We start from the raw sequence: 12,661 nt of genomic DNA, 5'->3' as shown, positions 1-12,661 counted from the left end.
GTTCAAGTACTGATTTAAAATGTACTTAGAATAAATATTACTAATTACTTTTTAAATAACCTTCATAAAGTGATGCCGGTTAGTTTTACGCTACTGATGATGTGTTGTTGCAATATTAATCCTGCTAGTAATTAATAACAAATAGAATTTGCTACTTTCCACCTGGTAGCTGGCTGCATTCACTAGAGTTCACCTACAGTGCATTACAATTAAAGGTTTGCTGCACATACTGTATATTGTACATTCTATTTTTGACTGAATATCACAAATACAACCACATTTTGGTGGGTTGGACTTTTCTCTGGCCGTTGCCAATGCTTTCTATCATCCATTGCTTACATACAGAAACACGTAATGAGGTAAAAAGGTCACAACCTAGACTAGACAACTAGAAAGTACACACATCTGCTGTTCAGTATAACTTTTTGTGTCTTTAGTTTTTAGATTCTTTGTTAATACTGCTTAGGTGTTTTCTTTTTGGATTGAAATGTATACTTGTCTGTATATGTTGGATCAACACCTTAACGTCCCCATCTCTCACACACGTCTCACACACGTCCCCCAGAAAGGGCCTAAGAATGTACTCATTGACCAAAGGGCCCAAGGTTCTAGTCTCCATGCGTTCATGACAGAGGTGCCCTTGAGCGAGGCACCCAACTCATTGCTCCCCCTAAAGTTTAATGCCCATATGTTGTTTATTACTATGGTGGGTTAAATACAGAAGGTGCGTATGCATATACATTACAATATTGACTTGACTTTTACAAATGGAATGAAATGGAATGGAATGGACTTTTACAATATCCTAACATCGCTTAACGGTCCTATCATTAGCCCTATGGGATATGTTTGACAGTATTTCTAGGGACAGAAAAAAAAACATTGAATTATCTCGTGTCACTGGTAACGTCCTCTCACAATTTGGAATGTAGGCTATTAGAAATAGTCTCCTTCCTCAGTGGACCAAATGTACCCTCCTCTATAGCAACGCATGGTAAATCACGTCCCTTTAACCACTGAGCGTCTCCTAGCTAAGGTTACTACCTACTTCTGGTCACGTTGCAGATAGAGGCGGGTGCTTTGGGAGGCCGCAGCCAATAGGAGTGAAACTTATGAATAATATAACGCATAAGGGGCGGTGCGTTCACGAACCCAACCTTCCTGCTGTATTACAGGCTACGCCGGTCCTGTCCCTCAGGTCAGGCTGCACACGCACCGAACCAATGTGAGTGGATAACATTTAACTCAAGAAACCGCCCACTTTTCTCCCTTCTCGCCACTGTTTCCCCCCTTCGATTGACCGCGACAGCTGGCAATGTGTGGCCTGAGCACTTGAAGTTCAAACAGAAGGGTGAGTAGACATCCGCGTTGTTATTTTGTAGGTTAACTGCAATTAATTACTTCCTTATCGGACCGTGTGTGTGTATGTGTGTGTGAAAGGCGCTGTGTCCTTTGCTGGTTTCCGCAGCTCGCTTTGCAGTAGGCGACAGTTGTCACGTATCATGGATTCATCCTAACGATGCATACGTGCACGTCCAAGATGGATTTGCGGAGTTCTGTGCTTCGGGTGGACGTGCAAGTGCGTCCTCCATGGACATATTTCCGTCAATTTTTATTGCATACGACAAGACCTGCAGGCCTTGTGTTCACAGCAATCAAAATAGTCAAGGGCATGGTGTGATGGAACATACCTAAAAGAAAAAAGTCATTAGTGTCAATGGCACATTGTCAAACAGAACCCTGACTGTGCTTCTATCAGTGACAAATATTCAATGCAAAAAATGGACATGGACAGCATCCATTTGAAAGGAAGTGTTTATGGTAAGGTGTCAAAGCAGAAAGTATCAGGCCATGTGCGCCTTTTGTTTACTGCTGTCAGCTCAGCACATGGTCGTGTTTAAAATATTTCAAATCAGCTCATTAGTTTATAAAAGTGTGTGTGAAACATGCCTCAACTTCACTTGGGGAGCTTTTCCACATTTGGCATGTCGAGTATGATCAAGTTTATACCTGACCCAGCCTTTGTGTGGGCCTTCCAAATCTGTTTTGTTGTTCGTTATCGTTTATGCAAGCAGGAACTGAACCACAAGTAAATCATAAAGACCAAACACAAAACAGATAATTATCCTTTTTTTAGATGTGTAGCTCTAGGACATTGTGAGGGTTAAATATTTTTGAAAGAACAGTGCAAAATGTGTGTGTGTGTGTTTACAGTATTGCTCTGTGTATAATCTCAGCTGGTCAAAGGGCCTCTTCCGAAGTACCATATAAAAGACACGATGAATGTGGTGGGCCTGAATTACGTAATGTACTCTCTATGGGAAAAAAAAGACCACTTATTAGTATACACACGTCTTTTGTATTCACATTCTCAAAATACAACACTGTGCCTGTACTGTGTGCAGTCATAGGCCACCATTGGATTTGCTGTTCCACTAATTCTACAACGATCATATATACTTAGAATGTCACTGATCATTTTTGCTCTCATTTGATCACGGCCGCTGATTAGATAGACAGCATTACAGACAAATATAACGAAGCACAATAGGCTTTATTGAGCCTGTTGGGTACACAAGGTTGTGCTCTTGCTACCAATGATTCACCTTCTATAGGTCCATTTTCTCCAATGCTGCTCCTGTTCAGTGTTGCATGAGCTGGAGCCTATCCCAGCTGACCATTCGCACTCATACGGTCACTGATCCCACATGCGAACTACTGCGCTCAAGTTCACCAACGGAAGTATTGTAATTATTTCTCTTAGGTGTTGACTTAAGCTGCTCTTCGTGCAGTTCAGGTAAACACTTAAGGGCAAATGATTAAAAAGAATATGTAATTTTTTTTTTTTAACTTACTGTCAACAGACATTTACTCTTACACCTGCAGCAAACCAGCGTGTCATCAATGAACCGCAAATTTCAAAAGCACCTTTCTCAATCTTTACTTGAGCAAGGAGGAGGGGTGTCCAAAGTGCGTGGGGGGGGCATTTGCGACACATGGCTTGCTATTTACTGGCCCACAGCACATTGTAGAAATAGAAAAGGCACAATGTAAAAAGAAAAAACTGAAATACTGTATTGATACTAATAGTAACGCAAAGCTTTGTCTTTAGAGTGTTTCCCATACATTCATTTATGCGCCACAAATACATTTGGCGCTAGCTGTTCATTCTTGCTCATAAAAAAAATTTAACCACGAAATTTGAAGCGCGGGAGAGAGAGGTGAGGAATTACTGTATATATTTATATTTTTCTTAATTATATATAATAATATTCTGTTTTTGAGTTCAATGTATATCACATTTTTAGACTTTTTTTTTTTTTTTTTACAAATAAAAAAAAATGCATCCATGTGATGATTTTTAGTATGCTGCCCTCAACTGACTTTTTTGACACCGCTGATCTAAAGTATGCCTGAATTCTGCTTGTGGACCGTATTGTGCAGAGATGACTGTGCATCCTGCTGAGTGCAGCGTGTGTTGTGTTCCTCCAGTATGCCGCTGGCTCGCAGCCTGTCCGTCACGTCCCTGTCTGGGCTGGAGGAATGGGACGAGGAGTTTGATGTGGAGGACGCCGTTCTCTTTGAAATTGCCTGGGAGGTGGCAAACAAAGGCACGTTTTTGGCATGATTGGATCCCCACGCGCGCAAAGACAAGTTGGATTACATGACATTGTTCAAACTGTGTGCAGTCGGAGGCATCTACACCGTCATCCAGACCAAAGCCCGCCTGACGACAGAAGAATGGGGGGAGAACTATTTCCTGGTGGGCCCCTATGTGGAGAGCAACGTGCGCACTCAGGTGGAGCTCATCGAGCCCACCAACCCGGTGCTCAAGAGAACCCTTGACAAGATGAACTCCAGTGGGTGTAAGGTAAGAATCACCACACATTCACCGCCAGCACGTACACACCCACGTATGAGAACTGCATGTCCCTCACGCACACTGTAGCGAGAGTCATTACAGAGTGTGGACCCAACCCTCTGTTCCCAAACGTGCTTCTAAACCTTGTGACATTTCCCCACAAAGGTTAGAGGTTGTATTAATGTCCCCTCACACACACACACACCATAAATAGATCTAAGTGTGTGCGTGTTACTTCATGCTTTGCAACTGTGTGTTTTGGCATTTTGTGCCAAGGGTACAAGTGGCACTGGTTCTATTTTAAAGAGTTATTTATAAAAATAATCCCTCGTATCACCAGATAACTGTTTAGATAAGAGTTCAACAGGGCAAGTTTATGTTTCACTTCTGTGTATCACTCTTAAGAGTATTGTTACTTGTGAATCGCAGCCGTCTTACTTGTTGATAATAGGAGGACGTGTTACTTATTTGACTATTGGTCAGGATGTTTTTAGTGACTTTTGGTGAGACAAAATAAATATGGCACATTTTCTGTAACTTTTTTTATTGCATATTGCAGTATGTGAAATGCATGTGGCATGACACTAAAAGAAGCATAATGTCTTCATCCATTAGACGAGATGTGACCTGACTGCTGCCTATATCGGTATCGTTTGATATTTCTATCTAGCATTTCTCCTCTTAATGACATATCAGGCATATACAGGAAGTGGGTGTCTACTGTATGTACAATTTGGTGCCCATCCAAATATGGACTTTTAGGGTTTTTAAGAGTCCATTCTGGTTAAATGTGCATCACAAAATGTTGTTTCTAACTTGCGTACAAGGCTTACGACAACGGCTACACCATTGGCAGGTCTACTTTGGTCGCTGGCTCATCGAGGGCAGCCCCTATGTGATTCTGATTGATGTTGGCTTCACTGCCTGGTCTCTGGACACTTGGAAGAGCGAGCTGTGGGAGCTCTGCGCCGTCGGCGTGCCATGGTTCGACCGCGAGGCCAACGATGCCGTGCTGTTTGGCTTCTTGACAGCCTGGCTCCTGGGAGAGGTCCGAGATCCCTGCAGAGTTCCTGACATGACCATGAAAAGTGTCCTAAACATTAAATCCTATTCACATTTGTATCCGTTTGCAGTATGCAGCCCAGAGTGATGGGACGCCGCACATCGTGGCCCATTTCCATGAATGGTTGGCCGGCCTGGGCCTGGTGTTGTGCAGACAGAGACAGTTGCCCATAGCAACCATTTTTACCACGCATGCCACACTCCTGGGACGGTACCTATGTGCTGGAAATGTCGACTTCTACAACAAGCTTTCAGAGGTTTGTTTTTGAGCAAATCGACACACAATTCAATACAATCAAAGAAACGGGAAGAAGAAGAGTACAGTACCGTGCGCACAAGTTCAGTTCAGCAAACACATTTTTCACATACTGTAACCCACGGCAAGCTAAAACTCAACTCTGAACCCCTGACGTCACTTCTTGTCCGCCCCCCACTCAGCTTCCCTATCACCAGAACACATTTACAGCAACACAGACAAGCGCAAGTCTTATTTATGTCTTATTTTCTCTTATTGTGTCTACTACTGCATATCGGGTAATATGAGTGTAAAGGTGACTATAGGGGTGTTATGTAATGTTAGAGGGCTTTAATACTATATTTTCCGGACTATAAGTCACACTTTTTTTCACAGTTTGGCTTGTCCTGCGACTTATACATCAAAATATAAATATAAATTGTTCTTAAATGTTAATTCATACTGACTGACATGAACCAACATTACCGTCGACAGCAGTGAGAGGGCGCTCTTGGCTTGTGACAACTATATGCTGCTGCTGTATGGATTCAGTGATGCGGAGTGAGATCAGGAGCTCGGTGAACTTGCTTACCGGTAACTTTCCTGTTGGATTTGTTGGCTTGTTATGTGAATTTAGCCTGTTCAGCCTCATTGTTTTATTGTTTTAATAAATGTTACTTGTAGTCTGGAAATTACGGTACTAAGATCCTGAAAAAGCACAAAATTTGTCTGGGGATTTCACGGGATTTCAATGTTAAATTGAAATTGTTGCCAACAGATCAGGATTACAGCTTCCATGCACGCAGCAAACCGGCTAATAACTGAATTTTGTAGAATTCTTGGTGGAAGTAATCAAGCACTACAATAAACAACTATGCTGCCTGCTTGTCTTGTGTGTGGCTCAGTTCAACGTGGACAAGGAGGCCGGCGACAGACAGATCTACCACCGCTATTGTCTGGAGCGGGCGGCCGCGCATTGTGCACACGTCTTCACCACCGTGTCCCAGATCACAGCCATCGAGGCAGAGCACCTGCTCAAGAGGAAGCCCGGTATGTGAGATGCTGCACACCCTTGAGCCCTTTCGTTCAATAGCCTTTTTGTTGGAGTCAGCAACAGTAATCGGTTCCTAGAGCCTATCTATATATGAGCACCAAACGTGACAAAAATCTGATCTTCTCTCTCACTTGTTTACTCTGCTTTTGAGAGCAGAGGCAAACAAATGGTTACTTTTGAAGTTCAGAGTTTTCACAACATCACAAATGGAAAGAACTCCTTCCTTATGGACATGATACAGCCTCTGGCACGTCCCCGCTAGGTGAACTTGTCGTGTCTACGCCCACCAATTCAAAGAGAACATCCATTATTTTAAAAATCCTACAATAAAGCCTGAACCCCTGCCAACTATTCGTCGGTCAGCTACCGACACATGAGCCTAAGTTAGCATGATAGCCTGTAAAAATGTGAGTGTAACTTTAGCACTCTAGCTCACATAGCTATTCTAGTGTTGCTAAGGTTTGTATCCTTTTATAGTTTTACAATTATAGTCTTACGTGCAGAAAACAATTGAAAATCTTTCTAAATACATATAAATGATGAATGAAAGGGATAAATGAACATTTAAGGTTACTTTTACCTTCACTGAAGACATGTTGTTGGCAAAGACACGATGTGGCAGCGAGATCAACACCTTTGTGTTTTGCCATGAGTTAAATTCAATAGTGTTTCTCACCTCACGGCTGCAAAATTACTCAAAATGGAGCCATAGTGCCAGCACTTTGATAAAGAAACACAACTGAATTCAAGAAATAACTCATGGCAAAACACGAAGGTGGTTGATCTTGCTGCCACATCGTGTCTTTGCCAACAACAGGTCTTCAAAGAAGGTAAAAGTAACCATGAATATTTATTTATCCCTTTCATTTGTCATTTATATGCATTTAGAATTGCTTCAATGCATGTAAAACTGCAAAGACGTGTTTTATGTCATCACTTTTGGGAGTTGTGGCACGTAACTACAGAGTCACCCGCTGATGACATCATAGACAGGCGATGGCGCTGACTTCCGGTTCCCGTTTCCATGTAGTAGCAAGCTGCTAACAAGGGCGTTTTGTGATTAAAAAATACATGACGAACACGACAAGACGCGCCATATTGTATGCTAACCGGAATATCTATGCAAACCGAGGCGTACATTTTTTTTACCTTAACCAAAAAACATGCTAACAGAGGTTCCACGGTGTACGTAAAAAGTACACAATAGCGCTTCTTGGAGACACCCTGGACAGGCGTGGCCAAAGCTACAGACACACAAAAGAGCATGTTCCCAGTTGGGCTTCCTGAAAGATTTAGGGTACTTTAGGACATTAGCTATAGCGCAAATTAACGTAATTGCTCAAAATTTTCAACAGGTTATGTCACACACTTGTTTGTTGAGCCCCATAGGCCAATAGTAATGGTAATGGTTTAATTTACTTGAACATACATACAAGTTCAAATGAAATACATCACATAGTACAATTCGCATTTTTACATGCCCAAATAGAGTAGGAAGAAGCAAAGCTTATTTAAACCTAAACCCCCCCATGCATTTTGCATTAATTGCAATACATTTATTCACTTCCTGTATTTCATTTGTGGTCTTTACCAGTTAATACATAGGAAATGATCAGGTAATGTAACAATTTGGTAATATATCCCCATGACAAAATAGGTGGGGACATCCACTAGGTAGACACAAATTACAACCTTCGACTAGGAAAGGAAGAAGTTATTTGGTAAAATGTGTGTGTGTGTGTCTGTTTTTTTTTTTTTTTAAATGTTTGGTTTGATTATATCCGTTTAAGGTTGGACCCAGCAGTCTTGGATGCATTATTAATGCAGCATCACATGCAATTTTGCTTTTGACATAAAGTATTTTATTTCCCCTACCTGACACACAGACATCGTCACGCCCAACGGGCTAAACGTGAAGAAGTTCTCAGCGGTGCACGAGTTTCAGAACCTTCACGCTCAGAGCAAGAATCGGATTCAGGAGTTTGTCAGGGGACACTTTTACGGGTCAGTGATACGACACCTGGCTGTCACACATAGCAGCATCATCAGAGTCGGAGCATTTTTTACTGTCCATTCTTATCAACTGCAGTGATGTTTGCTCCTGCATCGCAATGCTTATTCTGCTTTGTCTTGACCGTCAGGCACCTTGACTTCAACCTGGACAAGTGTTTGTTCCTCTTCATTGCTGGAAGGTACGAATTCTCCAACAAAGGAGCAGACATCTTCTTGGAGTCTCTAGCCAGACTCAACTATCTACTGAGAGTAAGTCTGCTGCATTTCTGCGTACATGGTGTATACGTTTATTCAACAGTTCCTGTCAAAATAAGCGACACGTTCCTTTCTTTGTGCCTGTCTGCAGGTCAATCACAGCGACGTGACCGTCATTACGTTTTTTATCATGCCGGCTCGGACAAACAACTTCAATGTGGAGACGTTGAAAGGCCAAGCTGTCAGGAAGCAACTTTGGTGAGGGGGCAATTTTAATATGTATAAATTTATATTATTAATAAGTATTTATTTATTAATAATAATAATTAATAATACATACATACATACTATATATCACATTCTTAAAGGGTTTATTGTTTTACATTATATATGAATGCATTATTATTATAATTATATTATTACTGTTATTAATTTTATAATTGTTCATAATTATGTAATAATACTAATTTAATATTATATTTATAGTAAGTTGATATTTACTGAATAATTTTATGTACTGTTTTCATAATAATAATCCCATATATTAAATAATATCAATAACAATAATAATGATGATGACAATAATAGTAGTAGAAATAATAATAATAATAATAATTATAATAATCATCATCATAATAACCTTATTATATATAAAATGTGTTATTGTAATTGTATTATAATTATTAATAATAATTATATAATAATGCTAATTTAATATGTTTATAGTACGTTATTAATTACTGAAAAAATAATTTAAAAATTAATAACAATTTGACTAATATTGACAAATATTTTTTGATAATAATAATCCCATAAATAAAATCAATAACAACAATAATGATTATACAAAAATGCAAATCCTTATTTTATATATCTGCATTATTATTATTATTATTATTATTAGCCTTTTGTCAGTTAAATGTAGGTCAAGATATGGCAAACTGCAAAATATATTTCAAGAGAAATGTAAGGGTATTAATTGGTGTATAACGTGTAGTACAATAACAGGAAAGTGAGGGGTAATTACCAGATGTTTTTCAGTACACTTGTTGGTTATGTTTAGACCCTTTTAGGTGAGACATGGCACAATTGCATTTTTTTGTTGTTGTCCTTTTTTAAATAATAATTACTGTTGTTTATGGTCTTTTCCTGACAGGGATACCGCTCAAACTGTGAAGGAGCGCTTCGGAAAGAAGCTTTATGAATCACTGCTTGTGTACGTCGAACTCTTTGACATTTTCCTAATGCAAATAAATAAAATGTACAATGAGGGTTGAATTATAATATGGGGTTTAATTACGTTTGGACACACTTTCCCATGCTATCGAATGAGAACATGTGTCCAAACATTTGACTGGTAGTATGTACACATAAAGAATATGTAACATAATCCACAGGTTTGCATAGTCTGTGGTTGTTAATGAAGTATTTTCTTTAGTGGACAGCTGCCTGATGTGTCAAAGATGCTGGACAAGGAAGACTTCACCATCATGAAGCGTGCCATCTTTGCCACGCAAAGACAGAGCCAGCCTCCGGTCTGCACACATAACATGCTGGAGGACAGCAGCGACCCCATTCTAAACTGTGTACGCCGCATCGGCCTTTTCAACAGCTCCTCTGACCGTGTCAAGGTATGTTTATGCCAGGTGTTCATAAATGACTTCAGCTGCAATAAAACATCCCGAAAGGATTTATACAACATTGGGATCCAATATATATGTTACGTCCATCAAGCACTATTCATTCAAGTCCAGACGTTTCAATTAATTTGCCTTTTTTAGTTAGCATCATGACACAAAAACAATTCCCATGATAAAACTGGTGCAAACCAAGACAAAGGAACATTGCACTGAGGTCAAGTGGGGCAGTGACCCACCAGATAGAGCTGAATGTGGGAAAGCCTTGCTGTGTTCGGCTGTTGGCACCCACTTTGACAATATGCATTACCACCACCTACAAGATTAGGGTGGTATTGCCCGACATGTGAGCTAGCTGTTGTCTGCGGTTATTTGAGCACAGTTGTTTACAGTGGATCCATCCCTCACATTCAGGCTTCAACATTCTCGGCCTAGCAAATTTCTAGATTCATGGTGCCAAAATTTTTTTCCTAAAAAATAGGCTGATTTTTTTCCTGCGGAAAACACATCTAATTCATCATATTTTGCTGCCGGCCTGCATTGGAAAACCTCCACCTTTCCTCCTCTTCTGGTGCAAGTCTTTGAGTTCTTATCTTGTAAAGTGTGCTTATTTGTGCCCATGTTGCCAAGTCCCACATTGTACTCCCCCATAGGAGCATAGTTCGGAGTGGCTTTTTTTCCCTCCTTCCCGCTCCTCTTGTTCTCCACTTTCCTTTCCCCCTTTTATTGCCCAGTCATCCTGTCCTGTCTACCCCCCTGTCAAATTGTCTGGTATGTTGTATATGTATGGACGGGTGGTTGCACAGTTCCGCTTGTACCTGTGTATAAGTGACGAGTAAAGGCCAGTCTGATATTTTTGAATAATTTGTGAATATGTGATAAAACAGGTCAAATGTACAACATCATAATACAGTCCGTCTTTGACAGTGTCAGTCACAAATGGGCATGATTTAATGTAAATAATTTTTATATTTCTATTGAATATATTTCCCCCATGTTTTACATCAAAAAACAACACCCACATAGAGAACCAGTCTAAATCTGTTGGACACACCTTCATTCAAGTGTGTCTAATTTTTTCCCCCATAACCGTTGATCTATAAACAATGCCAGCCGGTACACATGCGAGTTGTTTCAAACGCATATTCATGAAGTTCTCCGTCCATCATCCAGATTATATTTCATCCCGAGTTCCTGTCCTCCACCTCTCCTCTGCTTCCGATGGATTACGAGGAGTTTGTAAGGGGATGCCACCTGGGCGTTTTCCCCTCTTATTACGAGCCTTGGGGCTACACACCAGGTTTGACTCGTGCTTGCGAACCCTTTTTTGTGTTTTTAGATGAATATCGCTCTTAACTTCACTATATTTGTTATCGTTAGCTGAGTGCACGGTGATGGGGATTCCATCCATCTCCACAAACTTATCAGGCTTCGGTTGTTTCATGGAGGAACACATAGCCGACCCCTCAGCATATGGTGAGTTTTTTTGTTTTTTTTTAGTTTATGTTCAGAATGATGAAAAAACGATGGAGAGACGCTCCTTCTCACATTTTTACCTTTGCAGGCATTTACATCCTGGACCGGCGGTTTCGGGGCGTGGACGAGTCGTGTAACCAGCTCACTTCCTTCCTGTTCCAGTTCTGCAAGCAGAGCCGACGCCAGAGGATCATCCAGAGGAACCGTACCGAGCGTCTGAGTGACCTCCTCGACTGGAGATACCTCGGCAGGGTAGGCGTCGAAATCGGGAGGTTCATTCGTTTCTTGATGGGGTCATCATGAAACTGAGCTCGTACCTTTTTTATACACCTCCACAATGACAAAAAGAAACCTGGTGCACACTTTTACCTTTAATGTGACGCAGGTCTCCAATTAGCCTGGCGTGCATATTTTAGGAATGTGGGAGGAAGCAGGAGTACCCGGAGAAAACCCACACACCCAGGAGGAGAACGTTCAAACTCCACACAGAGATGTTCTAAGGATCTAACAAGAAACGAACCTGGCCATGTGGCCCGTGACTTGCAATTCTCTACCAGCATGCTAGGGGCAGTGTTTTCTCTTTGAATAGCAACAGTATTCAACTTCCAGTAGTAGTAGTAGTGGTAGTAGTGGTAGTGGTAGTAGTAGTGGTAGTGGTGATGGAAATGTTGGCTCTTATTAGAGAGCCAGTTCTTTTGGGATTGGTTCAACACGCGGTTGCTTAATAAGGCGCCACATATCACCTTCGGTAATTTAAATAGTAATACATTTCGATGACCCATTACTGAAAAACAATAACTTCGTGAGTAACTGGTCGCACAGCATCGCTCCAGGTCAATGGTGTGTGAGTGGTAGGAAGAAAAGCTCTGACTTGCATGAGGAGAAGCCACCTGTTGGTTTGCACTTATAAATATGTAGATGATTTGTGTCATTCGTGTGTCAATCTAACTATTGTTTCTCCTTTGTCTTGCGTCAGTATTATGTGTCTGCACGTCACATGGCCCTGGCTAAAGCCTTCCCTGACACCTACGTGTACGAACCTCATGACCCCACCTCAGTAAGTCAAACAGCAGGCTTTTGTGGGAAAATATTTCCACACGCGCCGTCCTTTTCCCCTTTTTACTACA

General features: G+C 41.0%; 1 protein-coding gene across 2 annotated transcripts in view; it reads left to right on the top strand.

Annotated features, from left to right (window-relative positions):
• Positions 1-12,661, top strand: part of gys1 (glycogen synthase 1 (muscle)) — a 30,372-nt gene that overhangs the window by 16,542 nt on the left and 1,169 nt on the right. The window contains exons 1-15 of one of the 2 annotated variants that reach the window (XM_054759851.1): positions 1,214-1,351; positions 3,493-3,611; positions 3,690-3,871; positions 4,719-4,910; positions 4,996-5,181; positions 6,065-6,209; positions 8,100-8,217; positions 8,355-8,475; positions 8,573-8,679; positions 9,578-9,637; positions 9,860-10,052; positions 11,232-11,358; positions 11,439-11,534; positions 11,623-11,786; positions 12,511-12,591. In XM_054759851.1, the coding sequence (XP_054615826.1) occupies positions 3,494-3,611; positions 3,690-3,871; positions 4,719-4,910; positions 4,996-5,181; positions 6,065-6,209; positions 8,100-8,217; positions 8,355-8,475; positions 8,573-8,679; positions 9,578-9,637; positions 9,860-10,052; positions 11,232-11,358; positions 11,439-11,534; positions 11,623-11,786; positions 12,511-12,591 (1,890 nt within the window). In that variant the 5' untranslated portion in view covers positions 1,214-1,351; position 3,493. Of the gene's footprint in view, positions 1-1,213; positions 1,352-3,492; positions 3,612-3,689; positions 3,872-4,718; positions 4,911-4,995; positions 5,182-6,064; positions 6,210-8,099; positions 8,218-8,354; positions 8,476-8,572; positions 8,680-9,577; positions 9,638-9,859; positions 10,053-11,231; positions 11,359-11,438; positions 11,535-11,622; positions 11,787-12,510; positions 12,592-12,661 lie in introns of those variants that run through there. The other variant, XM_054759852.1, reaches the window with a different exon arrangement.

This window comes from Dunckerocampus dactyliophorus, chromosome 18 (genome assembly GCF_027744805.1).
Source record: "Dunckerocampus dactyliophorus isolate RoL2022-P2 chromosome 18, RoL_Ddac_1.1, whole genome shotgun sequence".
Classification (NCBI taxonomy): Eukaryota; Metazoa; Chordata; class Actinopteri; order Syngnathiformes; family Syngnathidae; genus Dunckerocampus; species Dunckerocampus dactyliophorus.
The sequence above is the reverse complement of the archived record's forward strand: the minus strand, read 5'-3'. Positions and strand labels throughout refer to the sequence as shown.